At 32.9% G+C, this 19801-nt stretch overlaps 1 protein-coding gene and 1 long non-coding RNA gene across 2 annotated transcripts in view; both read left to right on the top strand.

Moving 5' to 3' along the window:
• LOC21392965 (putative disease resistance protein RGA4) overlaps positions 1-3013 on the top strand; it is a 7523-nt gene extending 4510 nt beyond the window's left edge. Inside the window, exons 2-3 of the mRNA XM_024166250.1 lie at positions 909-2788; positions 2918-3013. Coding sequence (XP_024022018.1) covers positions 909-2788; positions 2918-3013 — 1976 coding nt within the window. The remainder of the gene's footprint in view (positions 1-908; positions 2789-2917) is intronic.
• A 1477-nt stretch (positions 3014-4490) lies between these two features.
• Positions 4491-5917, top strand: LOC112091789. The gene is made up of 5 exons (XR_002902308.1): positions 4491-4511; positions 5315-5370; positions 5489-5623; positions 5714-5750; positions 5844-5917. It is a non-coding gene; the product is annotated as an uncharacterized LOC112091789 (long non-coding RNA).
• The last annotated feature ends 13884 nt before the right edge of the window (positions 5918-19801 follow it).

Below are 19801 nucleotides of genomic sequence, written 5' to 3' on the forward strand. Positions count from 1 at the left end.
TTCTCGATTACATTTATCTTATGTTCCATTATCATACCATCAGAAAAATACTATTCGTATAATTACAAACAGTAAACCATTAGTAACACAGAGTAGTCCAATGGCTGAGCGCTCATATTTTCTAATCCACTGATAATGCATAAGAGGATATCATTGACTCTTTATAGGAGCTATGGATTCCACTATCTATGAATAATGAATCTACGCATACACGAGTCATACCCCCAATGTACCGGCAAGCGTACCTTTACATAATGTCAGGATGTCTCCCTTTACTACATCAAAGGATACAAGTTCAGTATACAGGTTCATCATCCATCTCAGGATTAAGATGACAACATATAATTTGTCAAAAGTGAATTGTTTTATTCAAACAGAATTATTAATTAAAACAATTCAACTTTGGTCCGATCCAATATAGATTTCACCATTAGAAACTATATCAATGTCTCCACCCATGGAGTCCCACCTCCGACAACCAAAACAAGCCGTCTCCGTTAGGAAGTAGACAACATAACAATCTTAACATGAATAAAGCGCCCAACTTTATTCCCTCGATTGTGGATCATAAGATTTAGACTATCATCTTTAGATTCTTGTCTTCCGCATGTTCTTCACATTACATGCATGACCTAAAGATTTAGAATGACAATCGCAGACTTTCAGTTTGCTTATCATACATTCAACTATTATGAACATAAAGAGGACAATTCATAGATATATAAAATAAATAAATCTTTATTAATAGTCAAAATATCTCAAAGAATATTGTTACATTTATTCCTAAGGGCATAAACGCTAACAATTGTCCGCTTTGGGCCTGAGCCCGTACGGTTTTTACTTTTAAGCTTCACCCCAAAAGGTCTCATACTATTAGGAGGTGGTGTCATTCGTTATAAAAATAGCAGGAACAGAATGCGCTACTGTAAGTTTGAACTCCGGAGGCAATATTGGCAAGGATACTCGTCATGTTTCCTTTGATTTCAATATTAACTCCCCAAAGAAAATTTCTTCTTCATTGGTTCAAGCACGTAAGATTCGGACAGTTCTTTTGCTTCATCAATGGTATAACAAATGGGGAAAGTCAACTTCTGATGCACTAAGATCAAATGTCAAGTTCACACGCACTTTGGATTTGAATGGTTCGGGGATTACAATACTATCAAAGTCTATAGGCAGTTTCAAGCATTTGAGATATCTAGATCTTTCAGATAACGAGGATATCCAGATGCTACTCAATTCGATTACCAATCTACTGAATCTGCAGACACTACGACTAAATGGTTGCTCTCGCCTACGAGAATTGCCCAGAGACTTGAAGAAGCTAGTCAATCTCAGACATCTTGAAATTGATGGGTGCTTTGGATTGACTCATATGCCACGCGGATTGAGTCAGCTGATCAATCTTCAGACACTATCAAGGTACATACTAAGCAAGAGCAATGATGTTGTCACGATAAATGGAGGTGAGCTAAAAGATTTAATGGGCTTGAACAACTTGAAAGGGGAATTGGAAATTCGGAATCTGGAACACGGGAATGATGCGGCAACAGACTATGAGTCTGCAAATTTAAAGGAAAAACAATATCTTCAATCCTTGGAATTGGAATGGATTTCTGATGATGAAGGAACAGAGGCTCCTGTTGGTTATGAGAAGTCACTAGAAGCCCTCCAGCCACATCCAAATCTCCAAGAATTGGTTCTATGGAGTTACGGGGGTGTCAAGATTTCAAGTTGGCTTTCTTCACTTACAAATCTGGTGAATTTGACATTAGTGTCGTGTGAGAAATGCCAGCATTTAGTGCCGTTGAATCAATTACACCGTCTTAAGAAATTAGAACTTAATAGCTTGCCGTGTCTGGAGTACATAAATGGTGAGGAGGAAGACTTGTTGCTTTCATCAACAATAATACTGCCATCCCTACGAGAACTTTGGTTGAGTAATTTGTCAAATCTAAAGGGATGGTGGAGAGAGGTAGTAAGTGGGGAATTGTTGCCTTGTTTTCCTCCTTGTCTTTCTAAATTAATAGTAAGGGATTGTCTTCAGCTGAGTTGCATGCCGCTTTACCCACATTTAGAAAAAAGACTAGAGCTAAGAAATACAAGGTTGAAGCCATTGGAACAGACAGTATTAGTATTAGAGAGTAGAAAATACAGTACTAGTACTACTGGAACTGAAATCCCAACGACAACGTCATCTTCTTTCTCTCCTCTCTCTAAATTGACATCTTTGAGAATTTGGGGAATTGGGGAGGATCTACAATGTCTTCCGGAGTGGTTCAAGAGCCTTACTTGTCTCAAAGAGCTGGAGATTGTGTATTGCTCGAAATTAAAGGATCTGAGCCCGGGTATTCATCATCTCACCTCACTTGAAAGCTTGGTAATTGAAAATTGTGAGGAGTTAGAAGAGATGATGGTGGTGAATAACGGAAGACTCCGCTCTCTGGAGCTTTCTGGCTCTCATAAATTGGCGTCTCTTCCTGAGGGTCTTCAACACCTTACCAGTCTCCACCGCCTTGCGATTTCTGATTGGAAGAGTCTGGAAACTATTCCGGAGTGGATTGGCAACCTAAATTCACTTGAAACACATCTATTAGTGAAATGCCCCAAATTGAGAGCATTACCTGAAGGAATACGAAGCCTCACTTGTTTAAAAACACTCTTGATTCGGGATTGTCCCATGTTATGGAAGAGATGCGAAAGGCAAATAGGCGAGGATTGGCCCAAGATTGCTCATATCCCAGAACTGGACTTGAGCCGAGATCCCAACAGAAGCGATGATGTTGAGGTAGAAAGCCCAAACTCAACTTTTACAAGCTTAGCTACCAATATAAGTGTCGATCTCTATATTTTTATAAAGATATTTTCATCATTTTCTAAAGTGATTCCATTCGAACTTAACTTGATATTTTTATAGAATCCATCAAGGGATGAGCATACGACAAGTTTAGACAAGATAAAAGCATGCAGCAGCAGCATCTTATTCAAAAATTTTGGGCTATGCATGCAATAATATATACTACTACTGGAACGGCTCAAGAATGAATAAATAGATAGGTAAATACACATGATTATCCCTTTTAATTTTCCTCTTTAAGATTTTTGTGATTTCTTCACCTTTAAGATTTTTGTTATTTCACCGTTCACATTTCCCCTCATATTCCATGGTTTGTGTTCCATAACTTTAAAGCCATAAAAAGAAAACCATGTAACTTCTTCTCTGTACAGGTCGTGAGTCAGACTTTTTTCTGATATCTGGAAACCTCACTTTTGTAGATTCTACCCTTTGCCTTGCCATTTCCTAGTGTATTTGTTAAAGCAAGATGATTCTTCTCATAGTTATCCTCTGCTTCTTAAGGTATATTATATATTTCCTTTTCCCTCGTAATATTCCACGATTTATTAATCATTTTACTGATAATTTAATGTAAAAATTTTAAGATTGTAGTGAAGGTAAATTTTGTGCTTCCCACTTCTCCGTTCCATAAATAGTATGAAATTTTGCTAATGATTTGCTACTTCTTCTCTGTTCAGACTGTGAGTGGGACTCTTTTTCTGATATATGTGAATGGACAAAAGCAAGATGATTCTTTTTCAGTGCTTCTTATTGACAAGTGATCCATAATTCCAATAAAAAATGGGATTTTTAATTTGGCTTTGTACTTTTGGACAAGTTAGAGGAGAAAACATAAAACTTAGAGTTAGCCTGTTCAAAAAATAGGCAATATAATATTATTTCTGGTTTCATCATTAATGTCATTAAGGGTTGCATTTGGGTTCAATTCCATTATCACAACTTCTTTTATCATTTTTTTTCTAGTTCTGCAAAATTTCAGTTTCAATTTTAATATAATTTCACAAGACCAAGAGTGAAAGAACACGTTCAACACCTTACCAGTTGGAAGATCAATGACTGCGAGGAGTTAAGAGATGACGACTTAAAAGAGATGATGACGGTGAATAGTGGAAGACTACTCCGCTCTCCGTGGCTTAGTGGTTTTACCTAAATTGGAGTCACTTCCTGCTTGCATTCAACACCTTACCGGTCTCCAACACCTTTGGATTTCTCATTGAGATAGTTTGGAAATAATTCCGAACTGGATTGAAACCTCAATTCATTTGAATCGCTTCAATTGGTGGATTGCCTTAAATTGACAGCATTACCTGAAGGAATACGAAGCCTCACTTGTTTGAAGAGATGCTGGGGGCAAATACGCCAGGGTTGGCCTAAGATTGCTCATATCCAAAACCTGAGCTAGAGCTAAGATCCCAATGAGAACGACAATGATCAGGTAGAAAACTCAAACTTAATCTTTACAACCTCGCAATTTTATTGTTGATGTCCATTATCCTTATTTTGAGGCATTGATTCTTTTCCTTTTCTAAAGATATTCTAACTCAACTTGATATTGCAGGATTCATTAGATCAGGAGAAAACAAGATAAAAGCATGCAAATTATTCAAAAGTCTTGGACCATGCAACAGTACCCGTACAAGTAACGTATGAAGAGGTAAATATACTGCTTTTCTGGCTCTTTTTCCTTATAAATATTTTCATTATTCATGTTATTTATACACATGTTACATGCTAATAATCTGTAACTGTTGTTCAATTGTAAAATTATTTTGGTCTCAATTAACTTCATACCTCCTCTATGGCAAAAATGGTCATCGTTAAGAAAATGGCTAAGATGTAAGAACTAGCCTGGTGCTTCAGTTAAACGGTTATAATATTAATCCATGTTAATTATTGTTAATTATTCTTTTACCTTAATAATCAACATTTTGACGTATTCACAACAAGAGAACAAGTGAGAAATTTTTCTCAAGCAAGTTGATTGTTTTGTCGTTATCCCCTGCTTATCCCCTGCTTTATCTGGTACATATATCTAATTTTCTGCTTTCGACAATTAGGCGATTTTCAACTGAATGAAATTTCTTATTTGGTTTTGTATATTTGGACATGTCGGAGAAGAAAGCAAACTTGAGCTAAGCGAATTGTGGCTTGTTCAAAACTTTTGGTCCTTCTTGCTTTAACACAAGACAATATGATATTGTTTCATTGGTAGCAGAATAATGTCAATGAAAGTAGCATTTGGGTCCAATTATCTGTGGAGAAGATCAAGAATTCATTGACTTTTTCCAAGTAATACACAAGTCAATTGTCATCCCTTTAATTTGGTGTTCTTTCTTGGTAGACACTAACAATTGATGATGGTCTATTATTGATAATGAAATGCCAATTCTGTTTGTTTCTTCATCATCTTTTTTCTAGGAGCTTAAAATTTTGAGGAATCTCATTGTGTTTTTTCAGATTTGGATTGGAGAAGTGAACTGCTCTCTGGTTTCTCCTCAAAATGTAATGAAATGGTAAAATCCTTCATCTGTTTTTCTATATGCTAATCCTTTTCAATCCTTAATTAGAATAGTTTTCTTCATTCTTCAATCCACGTTTTCCTGATTAAACATTTATTTCTCTTGACTTCAGATATGAACAGAACACCAGAAAAAATATGTTGGGATTGATTCAAGATCATGAGTTTCCATGCATGGATTATGCAAATGATTCATAGTGGTCTAGTTTTCAAGATACGCAAGTCAATTATGCAAGTTTAATGCATTGGTTAGAAAATGCCGTTTATATTCACCAATTTATTGCCATCTAATTCATTTTGGAAGAGTTCTTTAGTTTGATATTTTTTTTCTTTTTCAGTTTTGTGTCGGAGAAGCGAACTACGGAACGGAACACGGTACTCAAACCGTTTACTCTTCTTTTTTGCCTAAAAAAGTTTCCAAAAGTGATCTTATTATTTTTTAAGTGGTTAAGTTTCATACTTATGTAGCATGGTTAAAACAAAATGGAAACAAGGAATGCGGATTCTGCTTGATGATATTTGTCAGGGCATCGAAGACATATATGTAGGATCCAATTCCTACAAATGTAAGTATCAGTTTTTTATATTTCTACATTGGTTTTCATTTGTTCACAATCATAAACTTTTATTCCTTTTTTCTGTAGTATGGTTGAAGTACCGATTACAAGATCAAGATTTACACGAAGAGCACAGCGAGTTGGCCTAATTTGTGCAAGCACAAATTTGATCCCGTGTCAGAGTTGGTAAATTAATCACTGTATTCCTAATTTTGTTGTACTTAAAAAATATTTATTGTTTCCTAGATCTACTAATGTTTCAACATGGTTTTGGTAAGAATGTAAAGGAACTACGAGTGGCTTGATCCCTTCGTTGGGTACGTAGGCAGCCTAGTTCAGGTCCAGCCACAAATAAATAAAACAATTTTTTTCTCCTTCCAGTATTGGAATTATATTAATAGCAATCTTTATGAATGACCTTAAGAAAGATTTCATGTGTAATACGTGCAGCATTATGTGATTATCATGCACTGCGACTCTTGTTTACTTCTGACTAACTCTTTGATGCAATGATTAGTACCAACAATTATAGTATTTAGGGATGCTGTGTCAGTCGTGCCATTGTAATTATTTAGGGATGTCACAATTAGAGTGTTTAGTTCCAATGTTTCATAGTTTCACAAGATCAACGCCGAAAGGAGATGGATTTTACCAAGATTATAGAAGAGCTTCACAGTTTTTCTTCAACTGCAATTTGGAAAAAGGAAAGTGTTTAAGCTAATAGAGTGTGTTTAGAAAGTGGTCACCATTCTGCTTCTGTTAAATATTCAGCAAATTAAGTTTTTGAAGCACTTTGCTTAGTCTAATGAAAAAAAAAAAATGAAAGTGGTCACCATTCTGCTTCTCTTAAATATTCAGCAAATTAAGTTTTTGAAGCACTATGCTTAGTCTAATGCAAAAAAAAAAAAAAAAAAAAAAAAAAAAAAAAATACTTTAAAAAAAAAAGGAAAATCTCTCAAAAAGAGACAATTTTATTCATATTGACTATGGGAAGAAACAACTCCTCTTTGTATATAGAAGTTACTGAAATAAAACAAATAGTTGCAAAGCAGAAAGTCAGAAAGTTCCTTGGGAGTGAATGTGATTCGGTTCTAGCATCAATGAGAAATTCAAGAACTTGTGGCTTTCTTCTTCGGCCAAATGTTGGAACTTAATATGAAAGTACCTTAACCTTGGTATAATATAAGTCTAAAACCTTGTACCTAATCTTCTGGGGAAGACAACTTTTTCACCTATTCCAAATTGATACTTATTCTTTTGTGGATAACTCAGGATCCAACATGATGTTTTGGTAAGCTCATCGACTGTTCATTCAGATTCCATCGCGACCATGCAGGTCTAAAATTTGAGGAACTTGGCATCGGATCATCATTTCCTCCAAAAGAATTCTAGTTTTTAATGCGAAAGTTTAGTTTTGAATGAGTTGAAGCCTCAAAAGTTCCTTGTTGCTTAATACTAATGAATGAGAAGCCGTTTTAAAGTGGTGAAGTTTTAATGATCATTCTAATTTTAAAAACTCTCAAGCGAAAACGCGATCGGAGAAAAGGACTCTTGAAGGGAAAAAGAGTTGGAGTACATGTCTACGCGATGAAAAAATGGACATTTTAATTGATATTTTCACAGAAATTTTCATATTTTGGATCAGACTATATTAAACACTATATCATATCATACTTGTCAACGTGTTTCATTTGTTCTCATTCTAGAAAATGAGATACCAAGGCCCTGTTTGGAGTTTGTTTTGTTTTTGTTTTTCACGTTTTTCAAAAAAAAAAAATGAAAACGGGAAAGAAACGGCGTTTGACACAATTAAAGACAAAAAACGAAAATGAAAATAATTTTTTGATTTAGTGTAAAATGAGAGAGAAATGAAAAACGACTTTTAGTCGTTTTTTATTTTTTGTTTCCGTTTTCTCCTCTCTCGAGCACAGAGAGAGACGTTAATGGAATTTTTTATACTGAAAATAATATCTTGATAAAACTACTAAACGCATTTTCAAAAATGATTTCTTTATGAGATTGAAAACATTTTAAAACTACAATTTGTCCAGTCTAATTATTGAAGCCAGAAAGTTTTAGGGAGCAAATAAAAAAGGAAAGCAAGCGTTTGAATACTACTGTTTTTAAGTAATTTGTTTATGTTCTAGCGTAAAAGGAACAAATGAAAATGAGTAATCAAAATTTATGCAAGCTCCGATTCAGAACACTCCCATTTGTGCATGTCTCCAAGGCCAATCTGTTTGTACCTCTTTCATCTAAATAAAGTACGGCGTGGCGCCTCCTTCTGCCTTCCACTCTGAAGGAATAATTATAAATTATATCAAAAAATTGAATCAGATCGAAGTTAAGTCACACCTACTAGTAGTCTATATGAAAAAAATATCTTGTCAAAACAAGGGTTTTAAGATTCCTAATTAAAAAAAAAAATCAAGAGATCTCACCAATTTTATTTTTACGTCACATTATTAATTGCTTTATAAAGTAAGCCAAAAGTGGGAGACTATCAAAAACACTATTAGAATCTCTTTTTTTTTTTTTTTTAAATTTTTAAAATAGTATTTAATTAATCACATTAAAAATGTCATTAAATGTCCTCTTAAAAAGATGAATAAAATAGTTAAAAAGATAAAGTTCAATTTCTTTTCTCAACCCATGACCAATATGAGTTCAAAGTTTTCTTTCTAACTCCCGAAATTTTCTTCGTAGTGACTATGTTACATACCTCATTTCATAGGAATCCTCAAAATGGCTATATTTCACTATATTCCGACCATACCCAGATTCCATTCATTCACTTTAAAAATTTTTAATTAACCTATAATAGTATGAGGTGTAAACTTCTCGTTTATTTCACTAATTCGAGTTTTCAGTTTTATATTTTTACAGTTAAAAACTCTCAGAAAATATTACATCTAACTTTTTTACTATAGTTAAAATCTCTCAAAAAATGTCACATCTAAACTCGAATTGAAAACTAGAATTCGCGGAGCGAATGAGACCATAGACTGCTCAACGTGATCCATAAGCCTAAATGATGAAATTGGACTTGCTGCCTGGGAAGGTCAATCCAGTCTAATCTCAAAACTGAATCTCAAAACTAAAGAGATTGAGATAAGGCCAGACTGATCGAAAATTGCACAAAGGACTTACACAAAAAAAAAAAAAAAAAAAAAAAAAAAGTACTATACAACATTTTTATAAAACTAAATTAAGTAAATAATATTTTTAAAACACTAAATTAAATTAAATAAATAACATTTTTTATGACACTAAATTAAATATATAATATGTTTTAAAACATTTAAAGTACATAGTAGTAAAAGAGATATTTTACCCCGTAAATTTGTTGGATAGCTAAATTTTGTAGAAGCAAACTAAAAACAAGAGAAAGTCCTACTAAAAATAAAATCGAGTGGGCGTAAATCTTCTTTAAATTTCCAAATACGACACACAACTTCTCTTATTTACACTTAGCATTGACAAAAATAAAATCATTATTTGTCCCTTTTTTTTCATTTTTTTTCCTTCTTTTTCTTAAACGGGACCATAGTTAATTTTTCAAACTATATATGTGGATGCTTTTTGTTTTTTTATTGATAACATCAATTATTGTTTTTTATGGCTGCGAATGCGATAGCCAGTCTTTGCTAACACAGCTTTTTGGCTTCGCTAGGTTCCACATCCACGTCGTCTTATCCTTTATCCACATAATAATAATATAACAATCATTTTATATCATCATGTATCATATTATGTATATGATATGCCTAATGCATGCACATGCATGTATCTGTATTATGTATCATCAACCATGGTCTCCATGGATGGCTAACACAGCTTTTTGGCTTCGCTAGGTTCCACATGCATTTTTTGCTAGTATCGTCATGTGGTTTTGGTAATTAAGGAAGGGAATTTCTTATAGCAAGAGGCATACATATTGGATCTCTGTTTCTTAAACCGGAAAAATAAATTATTCTCAATATCATGTGATAAAATTAGATTGATTTCTTCAATGTGATATGGTTCGATTGATAAAAATAAATTATTTATCATGTTTTAAAAAATCAATTATTGTCTCTAGATTGCCAAGTCTAGCCACAAACAAAATAACATAACATTTTTTTTCTTCAAGTCTTAGAAGGTTAGTAACAGTCCTTGTATGAAAGATCTCAAAAAAGATGTTATGCTTAATATACTGCGAGGATTAATAAACCAAGATGTAATCCACTGTAATTATTTAGGAATATCACAATTATAGGTTTTAGTTCCAGTGTTCCATAATTTCACGATCGAGATCAACGCCGAAATAATATTCCTTTTACTAAAATTATAGGAGAGATTGAACTATTTTTCTTCACCTGCAATTCGAAAAAAAAAAAAGATAAATATCCTTTAAAATGCTTGGGTCTGAATTTTAACTCACTCTTCATTAATAATCTTTTTAGTTCAATAACTATATTATAACAAAAAAGATATTAATCAAGAATAAAAAGAAAAATTTCATACCTGTGCATCTAACATATATGTATCAAAACACTAAACACACTAAATATACACGCGGGAAGCATGTGGCTTTGACTAGTGTTGGGAAGAGTTTGAGTTCCAATGAAGTAAAATAATAGTAACAAGTACACTTGATGTGAAAGTAAGCTTATTTTTAGAAAGTAAGTTTGAGTTCCAATCCGCGGGTATCTGTCCCTAATAATGTGGGTATGGAGGTCATTATATTAAAGTGAGGGAGGATATGTGGGCAAAACTTAGCCCTCGATATGAGTTATTATTAGATTTAAATTTGGCATTAAGATTTCAATTTATTTTATGACATATAAATAATTAAGTCGTTTAATTTTTTAGTTAACTTAATAGAATTTTCATTAATATTTGATAATGTTGCAACACATTTTTTTAAACTCTTAACGGATAAATTAATAAGGTACGTGAATAATTCTACAAGTGGAGATTTCCTGACCCTAACTCCACCTTAAATTAGATGGGGAGACAAGGCTGGTATGAGACACAACAAGAGAAAAGGGTATGAGGGTGGGAAAAGTATACCCTCCTCTGCCCCACCTAATTGCCATCCCTACTACAAAGGTTTTGGACCCCAAAATACTTCAGAATTCTAATTAATAATCCCTAGTTAGAGAAGGGCAAGTCCACTTAAAAATCCCAATTTGTATTGCAAGCACTATTTCTCTTAGAGAAAACACTAATCTTCTCCCACTTTCTATGTAATGCCTCAACACCCCATAGTGTCCACCTTGTGGGACTCCTGACATAGTCAAGTCTTATACTCGTTACCTGGCACGGAGTTACAATAGGACCAGTTAGGATATTAGAGAGAATCAAGGAATGAAATTGAGCGCGCCATGCTAGATAGTTGGTGGCTATTAATTTGACAGGAAGTTAGGCAGCAGCGTTAATGGCTATGAGATTTGGTTGAGGAGCAGCTGGGTTTAGGACTATAGGTGCTTCGGCCATTTGGGCAGTGAACGTGAGGATCGTTTTCTCAGTGGAGGAGATGCTCCGATACTATAAAAAATGGTAATAGTTTTAATTACATAATCCAAGAATACAACGTTTGTATATATATACAAGAGAAATGAATAGCAGAACAAAACTAGTAATCTTATCTATGGAAAGTTGACTACAACAAATTACGTATAAATATAAAGAATTACATATGAATGACATCGTTGACAAATCAAGCATTAATTGGAGAATTATCGTTAATGTGATTTCGTCCTTGATTCTCTCTAATATAGGACACGTGCCCCCACTAAAAATTTAAAAAGCTATTGCACTGATACACCTTGTTAAAGGCGTGCTCTTTTATACTGTCGTTTGAGCTGGATTTAACTCACTTTTCAAATTGTCATATGGACCCTTTCTTTTTTTCACGTCCACTGCATGTTCAAATTCTTTCTATTTTCAACCATTTCTATCTTTTCTTCTTCTTTTTTTAATTTTATTTTTGGTTTGTCGTCTCTCTTCTCTTTAACTTGTTATCTTATTTTTTTTAGTTGATTAATTTACTACAGTCTTTCTATGTGATCTCCTTTGTTTTAAAATTTTATCAACTTCTATAACATTAAGGTATGTATAGATATCTATTAGGTTTCATTTTTATATTTTACATAATGTTGAATACATAATAGTATAATAGATTTTAAGTGGATAAGTTTTTTATATTACGTTATTAGTTTATAATAAACTTTATTTATATTTGTGCCTCGCTGGATTCAAAGTCGTGCTTGATATGTGAGGAAATTGGGAAAGTAGAAAGAAAAAAAAAAAGATAAAAGGAAAGGGATATAACCAAGCTTATGTAAAACAAAAGAAGAGGAAAAGCGTGACCTTTTTCTTAATATTGTTTTTGGTCGGATTTACCAACTTTCCTGATTTAGAAGGATCAAAATTGAAGTTTTGAAATGAATTTTAAAATATCTCACACGTAATTCATTCTTTGCTCCTGCCCACCACAAAATAATGCGTTAAGGACAAAATGATTATTTGTTAGTTATTGCTAATCTTTGTATTTCACCAAAATAAATAGGGATCGGAGAGTAAGGCTCTGTTTGCTATGAGGATTCTTATAGTTTGAATTATGGTTCGGTTTTAAATTAGTGTTTATTTACAAAAAGTAAAAAGTAGTTTGAACTGATCGATCTAACAAAACCAATGTTTTGTTTAAAAAGAAAAAATGTAAGGTTTGAACCCTGATGTATATTTTAACCCTTTTGAATCCCAAAAAATAGAACCACCCCTCCCCTTAGTTTTGGACTACCCCTCACCTTTATTGGTTTTCAAAACGTTTTCGTGTGCGGAAACGTGATAGTGCGGATCGTGTATTACAAAAATTTTCATAAAACTTTTGAATACTCGATAAATTATATTAATTTATGCAATAATAAATCAATCATATTAATTTATAAAGATAGATACTTAGCAAACGATTAGGTAGATAACTTAAGGTCTTTGACCACAAACAGTCTAAGCTCTAAGCTTTCTCAGAAAACTCGAATCTTTCTCATCTAGTACTTGAAATATGCAAGACCTAGAGTGTGGGCTCTAATAAAGAACTATCGGATTAGATAACTCGCTAATTTGTGTCGTTTCACTATCAACACATGTATGTAAAGAAATTGAGAATTGGAAGAACTATCTTCTCTTTTTCTCTCTTAAAATTCGGCCACCTATAAACATTTTAGAATAAAAATTCTCTCCAATTTTTATATTTTCTCCCATTTATAGAGCACTAGGAGAACCCCGTTACTTTAACTTAAAGACAAAGCAATAGAAAAATTAGTTACTACTATATTTTAATCTCATTAAAATATAGTTTCCCATATAATTTTGAAAATAAAATTCTCTCCCTTCCTTCTACTGTATGGCTGGCTACACCAAAGAGAAACCTCCCTGTGGTTGGCGCAAATATGCAGCAGGAGAGAGAGAAAATTCTACCTTTATCCAGTTTTTAATTTTAGCTCAAATTCAATTAATTTTGTAAAGATTCCATCTTGGGGCCAAGTTTATAATTTTGACAAAAAAAGGAATTGAGACATAATTTTTAAAAATATAGGACCCAAAACACGATTATAAAAATATGTGGGTCAAAATAGAAAAACTGATGAAGTTTTTAAAAGTTTTTGATTGGTAGTTTGAGAGTCCCCATACACCACAATCAATAAAAATTTAGTGAGATTAAAAAATAAAATTAAAACGCAAAAAAAAAGATCACATATTGGTTATTTTCCAAAGCTACATATTCTACTCTCTCTCACTCCCTCTCTTAGTCTTAACTTAAGTACTGTTTTATGAAATAATTAGTCTAAATTAAGCCATGCATTAATCATGATGGCGCACGAATAATGTGAGATGACGATAGAATAAACTTCCCATTTTGTTAGTCTATTGCACCAGTGTATATATATATATATATATATATATATATTATTTTACATGGAAGAGTGAAAATATGGAATAGAATAAACTTCCCATTTTATCAATAGAATTCCAGGTTTCATTATTTTTTTACTTTTCAACTTTTCTTGTAGATAAAGGCAGAAATATGTCTGAAGAAGAGATGGCCAGAATTAAATAGTTAGGAAGGGAAACAACTTTTGCTCAAATGCCCAACAAAGCAATATGGCTTCTTTGTTTTGGCGCTTCACAATCAAGTAGACGTTTTACGAAACTGAACTAGAAAATCTTATGACCAACTACACAAAGAATTATGTTCTTCGAGTTTCCCTTGAGACATTCTTATTAATCTAAGAAAACTATATATTAAGAATTATGTTATATTATTTCACACTACGCACCGATCCTCCTTTTCTTTTTCTGTCAATTTGAAAACAGATAGGATTATTTTATGCAAAAATTGATTAAAAAAAATGCACTTAAGTATTATTTATATAGTACGTGTCATTTCTTCTATTTCTTAATTGTGTACGTTAATAATTATGTTGATTAGTTCAATTATCTATATGCATATGAGGCAGAGAAAAAAGCTCAAGCTTCAGGTGCCGAAGCTGTCACGTCACCGCAGAGCTCGTCGACGAGTTGTGCATCAGATCTGTCACCCTAAGGGTAAGAAAGTGATTTTGGCAAAAAAAAAAAAAAAAAAAAACAGCTGCTATTTTTTCTATTTTTTATAGTTATGCTAATTTCAATATTTCTTTTTTCAAAAAAAATTGTTATTTACTTCAATTTCAGTTGAACAAATACATCATCAAGCCTTGATTAACTTTTCTCAAAAGAAGAGGAAAGTCCTTGTCTTCGCTTTTGTGCTTCATCAGTCTTTTTTGATAGATCCAGTCAATATTTGTACTCGTATTCCTTTATAGTTAGTGATCATTTGAGACTATTTAATGAGATTTTCTCTTCAGAAAAAAAAGCTTCATGTGCTAATATATTCAAAATACCAAATGTACGCAAACAGTATATATTATACTAGGTTATTTGCAACAAAAATGCTAAATGGCTCCATGTGTCTGCGGAGCTGTTTAGCGCTGCTATATTGGCAATAGTCACTAGTTAACCTCAGAATTGTCCGTAATACTTAGTTCATCTTGTTTCTAAACATTTCGGTATTCTGCAAAGGATAATTTAAACATATGGCCGAATTACAACTGCAGAATTGAAATATGGCATGGGTATAAGAATATCTCTTCATTAACTTAAATGTATAATGCCATCTAAATAACATATTATGTGAGTACATTATTGACCTTATAATATTATTTTAGTTTTTTTATGTAATCTAGATGTTGCTTTACCTTTTTCCTACATTTTGTGAGATAACAAATTAATTAAATTACTTTTTATGATATATCATATTTGTAAGTTCTTAAAATTCAAACCATCAAACAGTATTAAATTTAATTAACTAGATTTTAATTAATCAAGTCTAAAAAAATAATATCAGTATTTAATATTTTAAATCTACTAAAATCTTTCTAGCTCATGTCATTAAAATACAATGAATATCAATATAAATACGATCAAAAGCAATAACAATGCTCTTATTTTTTATAAACAATTGTTCTAACTCATGTAATTAAAGTACAAACAACGTCATTATCGAAACGACAAAAACACTGCAAGTATTAATACTCACATCCCTGATAATGAATTGTTCTAACCCATGTCATTAATATACAATCAATTTTGCTATAAAATTAATCAAAAACTGCATATGCAAAATTAACAAAGGAACATATACAAATAGCTATAGATATAACAAATGGTCATAGATAGAGCCATAGATCTAGGGGGCTCTTTTAACACTAGGGGGCTCTTTTAATTAATGAAGATTCATATATTTTGTTTATTGACAAACTACGCTATATCATTATAATACATGCTCATTAGAATAATGACATATCAATTACCTCTAAAAAAATATTGCGATGAATTGAAAGACAGATGAATTATAGCCAATATAATCGAAAAAGATTAAAAAACAGATGAATTACGCAATAATTATTTAAATTTGCAAAATTCGAAAAGATTATTGTATTAACATGTTAAAATGTAATTCAAAATCTTGATGAATTAATTGGATCAATTTGTTAGCCATTCAAATTATGAGAAAATTGTGGAAATTAGTTTCCAATAAAAGGACAACAAATCAATGGAAAGGGTATTCTTGAGATGTCAAAAAGTATAGTTCAAAAAATCAGCCATATCATCATTTATAAAATTAGGCCCCATTTTAATTTGACTCTAAAGAAAAAAAGTTACATTGTGTAATTTCCACTTCCCCAAAACTAATGGGTAACTGTATCCTAATGTAAAACCAATGGGTAGTCGATGGTGATTCTAAGAATTTTAGTCATCGCGTCCGCCTTAATATTAAGAAGGATTTTTTACGATGAGGTTTGTTGAGTTAAATATTAACGGAAAAACAACTAAGTATTTCACCAAATTCATTTTAAAATAGAGCATCACTACAACAAAAAGGGTTATTAGTGACGACATTATTAGCGAGGATATTTGTCATTACAAATATTAGAATATTAGCGACGACATGTCGCCAAAAAGAAAACAAAATTTTTGAACGACTTGTCGTCGCATTAAATATTTGCGATGACATGTCATTGCACAAAGTTGAAATGTTTGCGACGACATATTTTCGCTAAAATTTGACAACTTATTAGCAACGACATGTCGTCCCTAATATTCATTGGCGCCAAAACCAATCTAGCGCTAACAATTTTGGGACCAGTTTGTCCACTATTTGTAACGACATGTCGATCGTCCCTAATATTGACACTCACAACTGGCAGTGACGTGGCTAAAAAGATGCAGAAAATATGGCAATTTCCTGCTAATAAGTTCCCGATATTTTTATTTTTTGTGACGACATGTTGAAAAGTCATCGCAAAAAATGGTTCTAGAAAATTCTATCCAGAACGACTGTTTTTGTGACGACATGTGTCGTCCTAAAAAATGGTTCGAGAAAATTCTATCAAAACAACTTTTTTTTTTGCGATGACTTTTTTAATATTGTCGTCGCAAATAATTACGGGATATAATTTTTCCCAAAAAAAAGGTGGAGACTTTGGCGGTTTCCTGAAAAGTATTAGCGATGACATTTTAACATTGACGTCGTAAAAAAAAGAACGGGAATATTCGTCAAGAATATTCTCTTAAATATTAATGAGGTGAAGAAGAACGACGTCATTTTTCTTACAATTGTGATGACATTTTAATATTTTTTGCGACGACATTTTATCATCGCAAAATCTGGCCTGAATATTTGCGACGACATATTGTTTCCTCCATTTTTTTTTGGCGTCTCTCTCTGTTGTCTTCCTTCCTCTCCATCCAAAACCACCACATACCATCCAAAACCTCCAAAAAAAAGCTTAAATATATCATTCTCTCTCCAAATCCTTCGTTTGTGGCGAAAAATATTCTGAAAAAGTCTGAAAAAGCAGAAGTCTTCCTCGCCATTGCCACCCCTTAATCTGGTCGTCGCCGCCCCTTATTTCAGCCACCGTCGCCCTCCCATTTTGTTCCCTCACCGTTCTCCAACCCTTGGTGTTTGTGGGCTTAGATTTTGTGAGTTAATATTTTGGTATTTTCTTAATTGATTTTGGTATTTTTGTTATGGTTTGTGGCTTTGTTTTAGATTTTGGATTTAGTTTGTGGTTTCGGATATAGAATTGTGAATTGTAAATTAGAATTAAAATTGAAATATGTAGTAATTATATTAAAATTTGTATGAAATTTGTTTGATGATGATTAACAAATATACGACCTATAAAAATTTAATAGGAAAGAATAATAAATTATATCTTTAATGATAAAAAAATAAGATAAAAATTTTAATTAGGATAATATTAATAATTAAATAATTAAATAAACTAATGTTAAAGACTTATTATAAAATAATTTGTGTTCATTTTCATAAAATTTGATAAATTCAAACTTTATAAATTGTTCGTAGTGGAGATGTCTATGAACAAGAGTTGGATACATTTAAGGAATCGGTTGTCTGATGAGTACTGGGATGGTTTGTGTGCTTTTATTGAGGTTGAAAATTATGCAAATTCAGCCGGGGTATTAGTTGTCCATGTATTAAGTGTAGAAATCACGAGATGCTGCCACCAGACTACTATGATTATATTTATTCATATAACTAATAATTATGTAAATAAGATAATAGCGTTTATGATGACTTCTTAACAGGCAATCATGTCTGGCCCAGTTGCTATATGTGCTGGCTCTTCAAGGGGAGCACAGCCTCCCCCCGATCCTTTTAGGTTGCCATCACACTCTGAGGCTGGTAAGTTGGAACATAAATATAAATTTGTTAAATTAATTACATAAATATTATATGATCACTAAATAATTTCATTCTACAGCACCGGATGTCGTACCTCGACGATGTCGTGGAGGTCGAAGGAAGGCTTAGGGTCATAAAATCGTAACCAGAGTGGAAAAGGATGGAATCATCACCCCTATATTTGACGAATGTGGAGGTACTTGGAAGGCTATTGGGAACTACGACACCTGGTTCGATAGTGCCGTAGGAATCCATGTTAGGGATGTCTGTGAGCCTTTTCGTGATTCTTGGAAGGACATGGACATTCAGCATACTGCTAGTTTAAATTATTCAACTTCAGTATTGTTTAATTTAATCTAAATTTCAATATAATAAAATCATGTAATATGTTTATAATGTATTACAGGAATGATTCAACCTCGATTATGACCGCAACGATGGTATAATTAGGTCTGTGGGCGACAGGAAGGCTGTAAAATGTTATAAGGATTGGAAAAGTGACCTCCATGACTATTTTAAAGATCTCAGTGGTGTAGAAAACACCATCCTAAAAACCTCAGGAATCCAGATCACTGGGGTCGTTGCTGCGATAGATTCATGTCCGAAAAGTTTCAGGTAATTAGATCTCTTTTATATGTTGTTTTATTATATATAATAAAGGTTAATTTTACTAACGCTGAATGTAATCATAAATAGGAAAAGTCGGGAATCAATAAACTTAATCGTAGCAATGAAAAGTGGTCGAGTTTTCATGGTTGGTTGTCATACTCCTAATATCGCGAGAAGAAATTAAGTATTTGTTAATAATTTATTCAATATAATTGTTAATATGGTAATCGATTATACTATATTCATATACATTCAAACTACTATATAGTCTACCACAGGGACTTAATGTCCGTCATCATTAACTGGGGGGACATGCATCGTCGTGGGGATACTTGTGTTAATCCCCAAGCTGAGCATACTTTTGTAAGTATACTCGTAATGTTTAATAATATTTTTTTATTTAAATCGGATTATGTATTTAATTATTTCTCTTATAGTATTTGTAGCATTGGATGGAGGGAGAAAGAGAAACGCAGATCCAGACGCAATTTGTTGCTTCTGGATCATCCGCAGCAGGAGTGGTTAACGATGAGCAGTTTTTGGGTACCCGCAGAGGAAACAAGACTGGCTCACGCTCCCGTAAAGGGTTTATCGAGTGGATGCATCGTCATCTCGTTCACACTCGGTAGGATCTTCTATGACACGTTCGGACCCCCAGGTAGAAGAATACTTGCAACAGAGTTACCAGTAAAACCTCCAGCTGTATGAGAGCGTCAGAATGATGCTGGACTTCATCACTCAAAGGCACCCCAACATAACTTTCCCAACGGTTACTCCTCCTATGTCGTATGTCCGTCCAGGTCCTCCGCCTCCGAATCCTTTTGATGATAACGATGATGATTCTAGTGATGCTGCTAACTTAGGAGATTAGATTTTTATTAATGTAATAGTCTTTATTTCCGTACATTTCTACTATAATTACATTTTTATTTTATTTTATTAAGTACTTTCTACAATAATAA

This window comes from Morus notabilis, unplaced genomic scaffold, assembly GCF_000414095.1.
Source record: "Morus notabilis unplaced genomic scaffold, ASM41409v2 Scaffold1404, whole genome shotgun sequence".
Classification (NCBI taxonomy): Eukaryota; Viridiplantae; Streptophyta; class Magnoliopsida; order Rosales; family Moraceae; genus Morus; species Morus notabilis.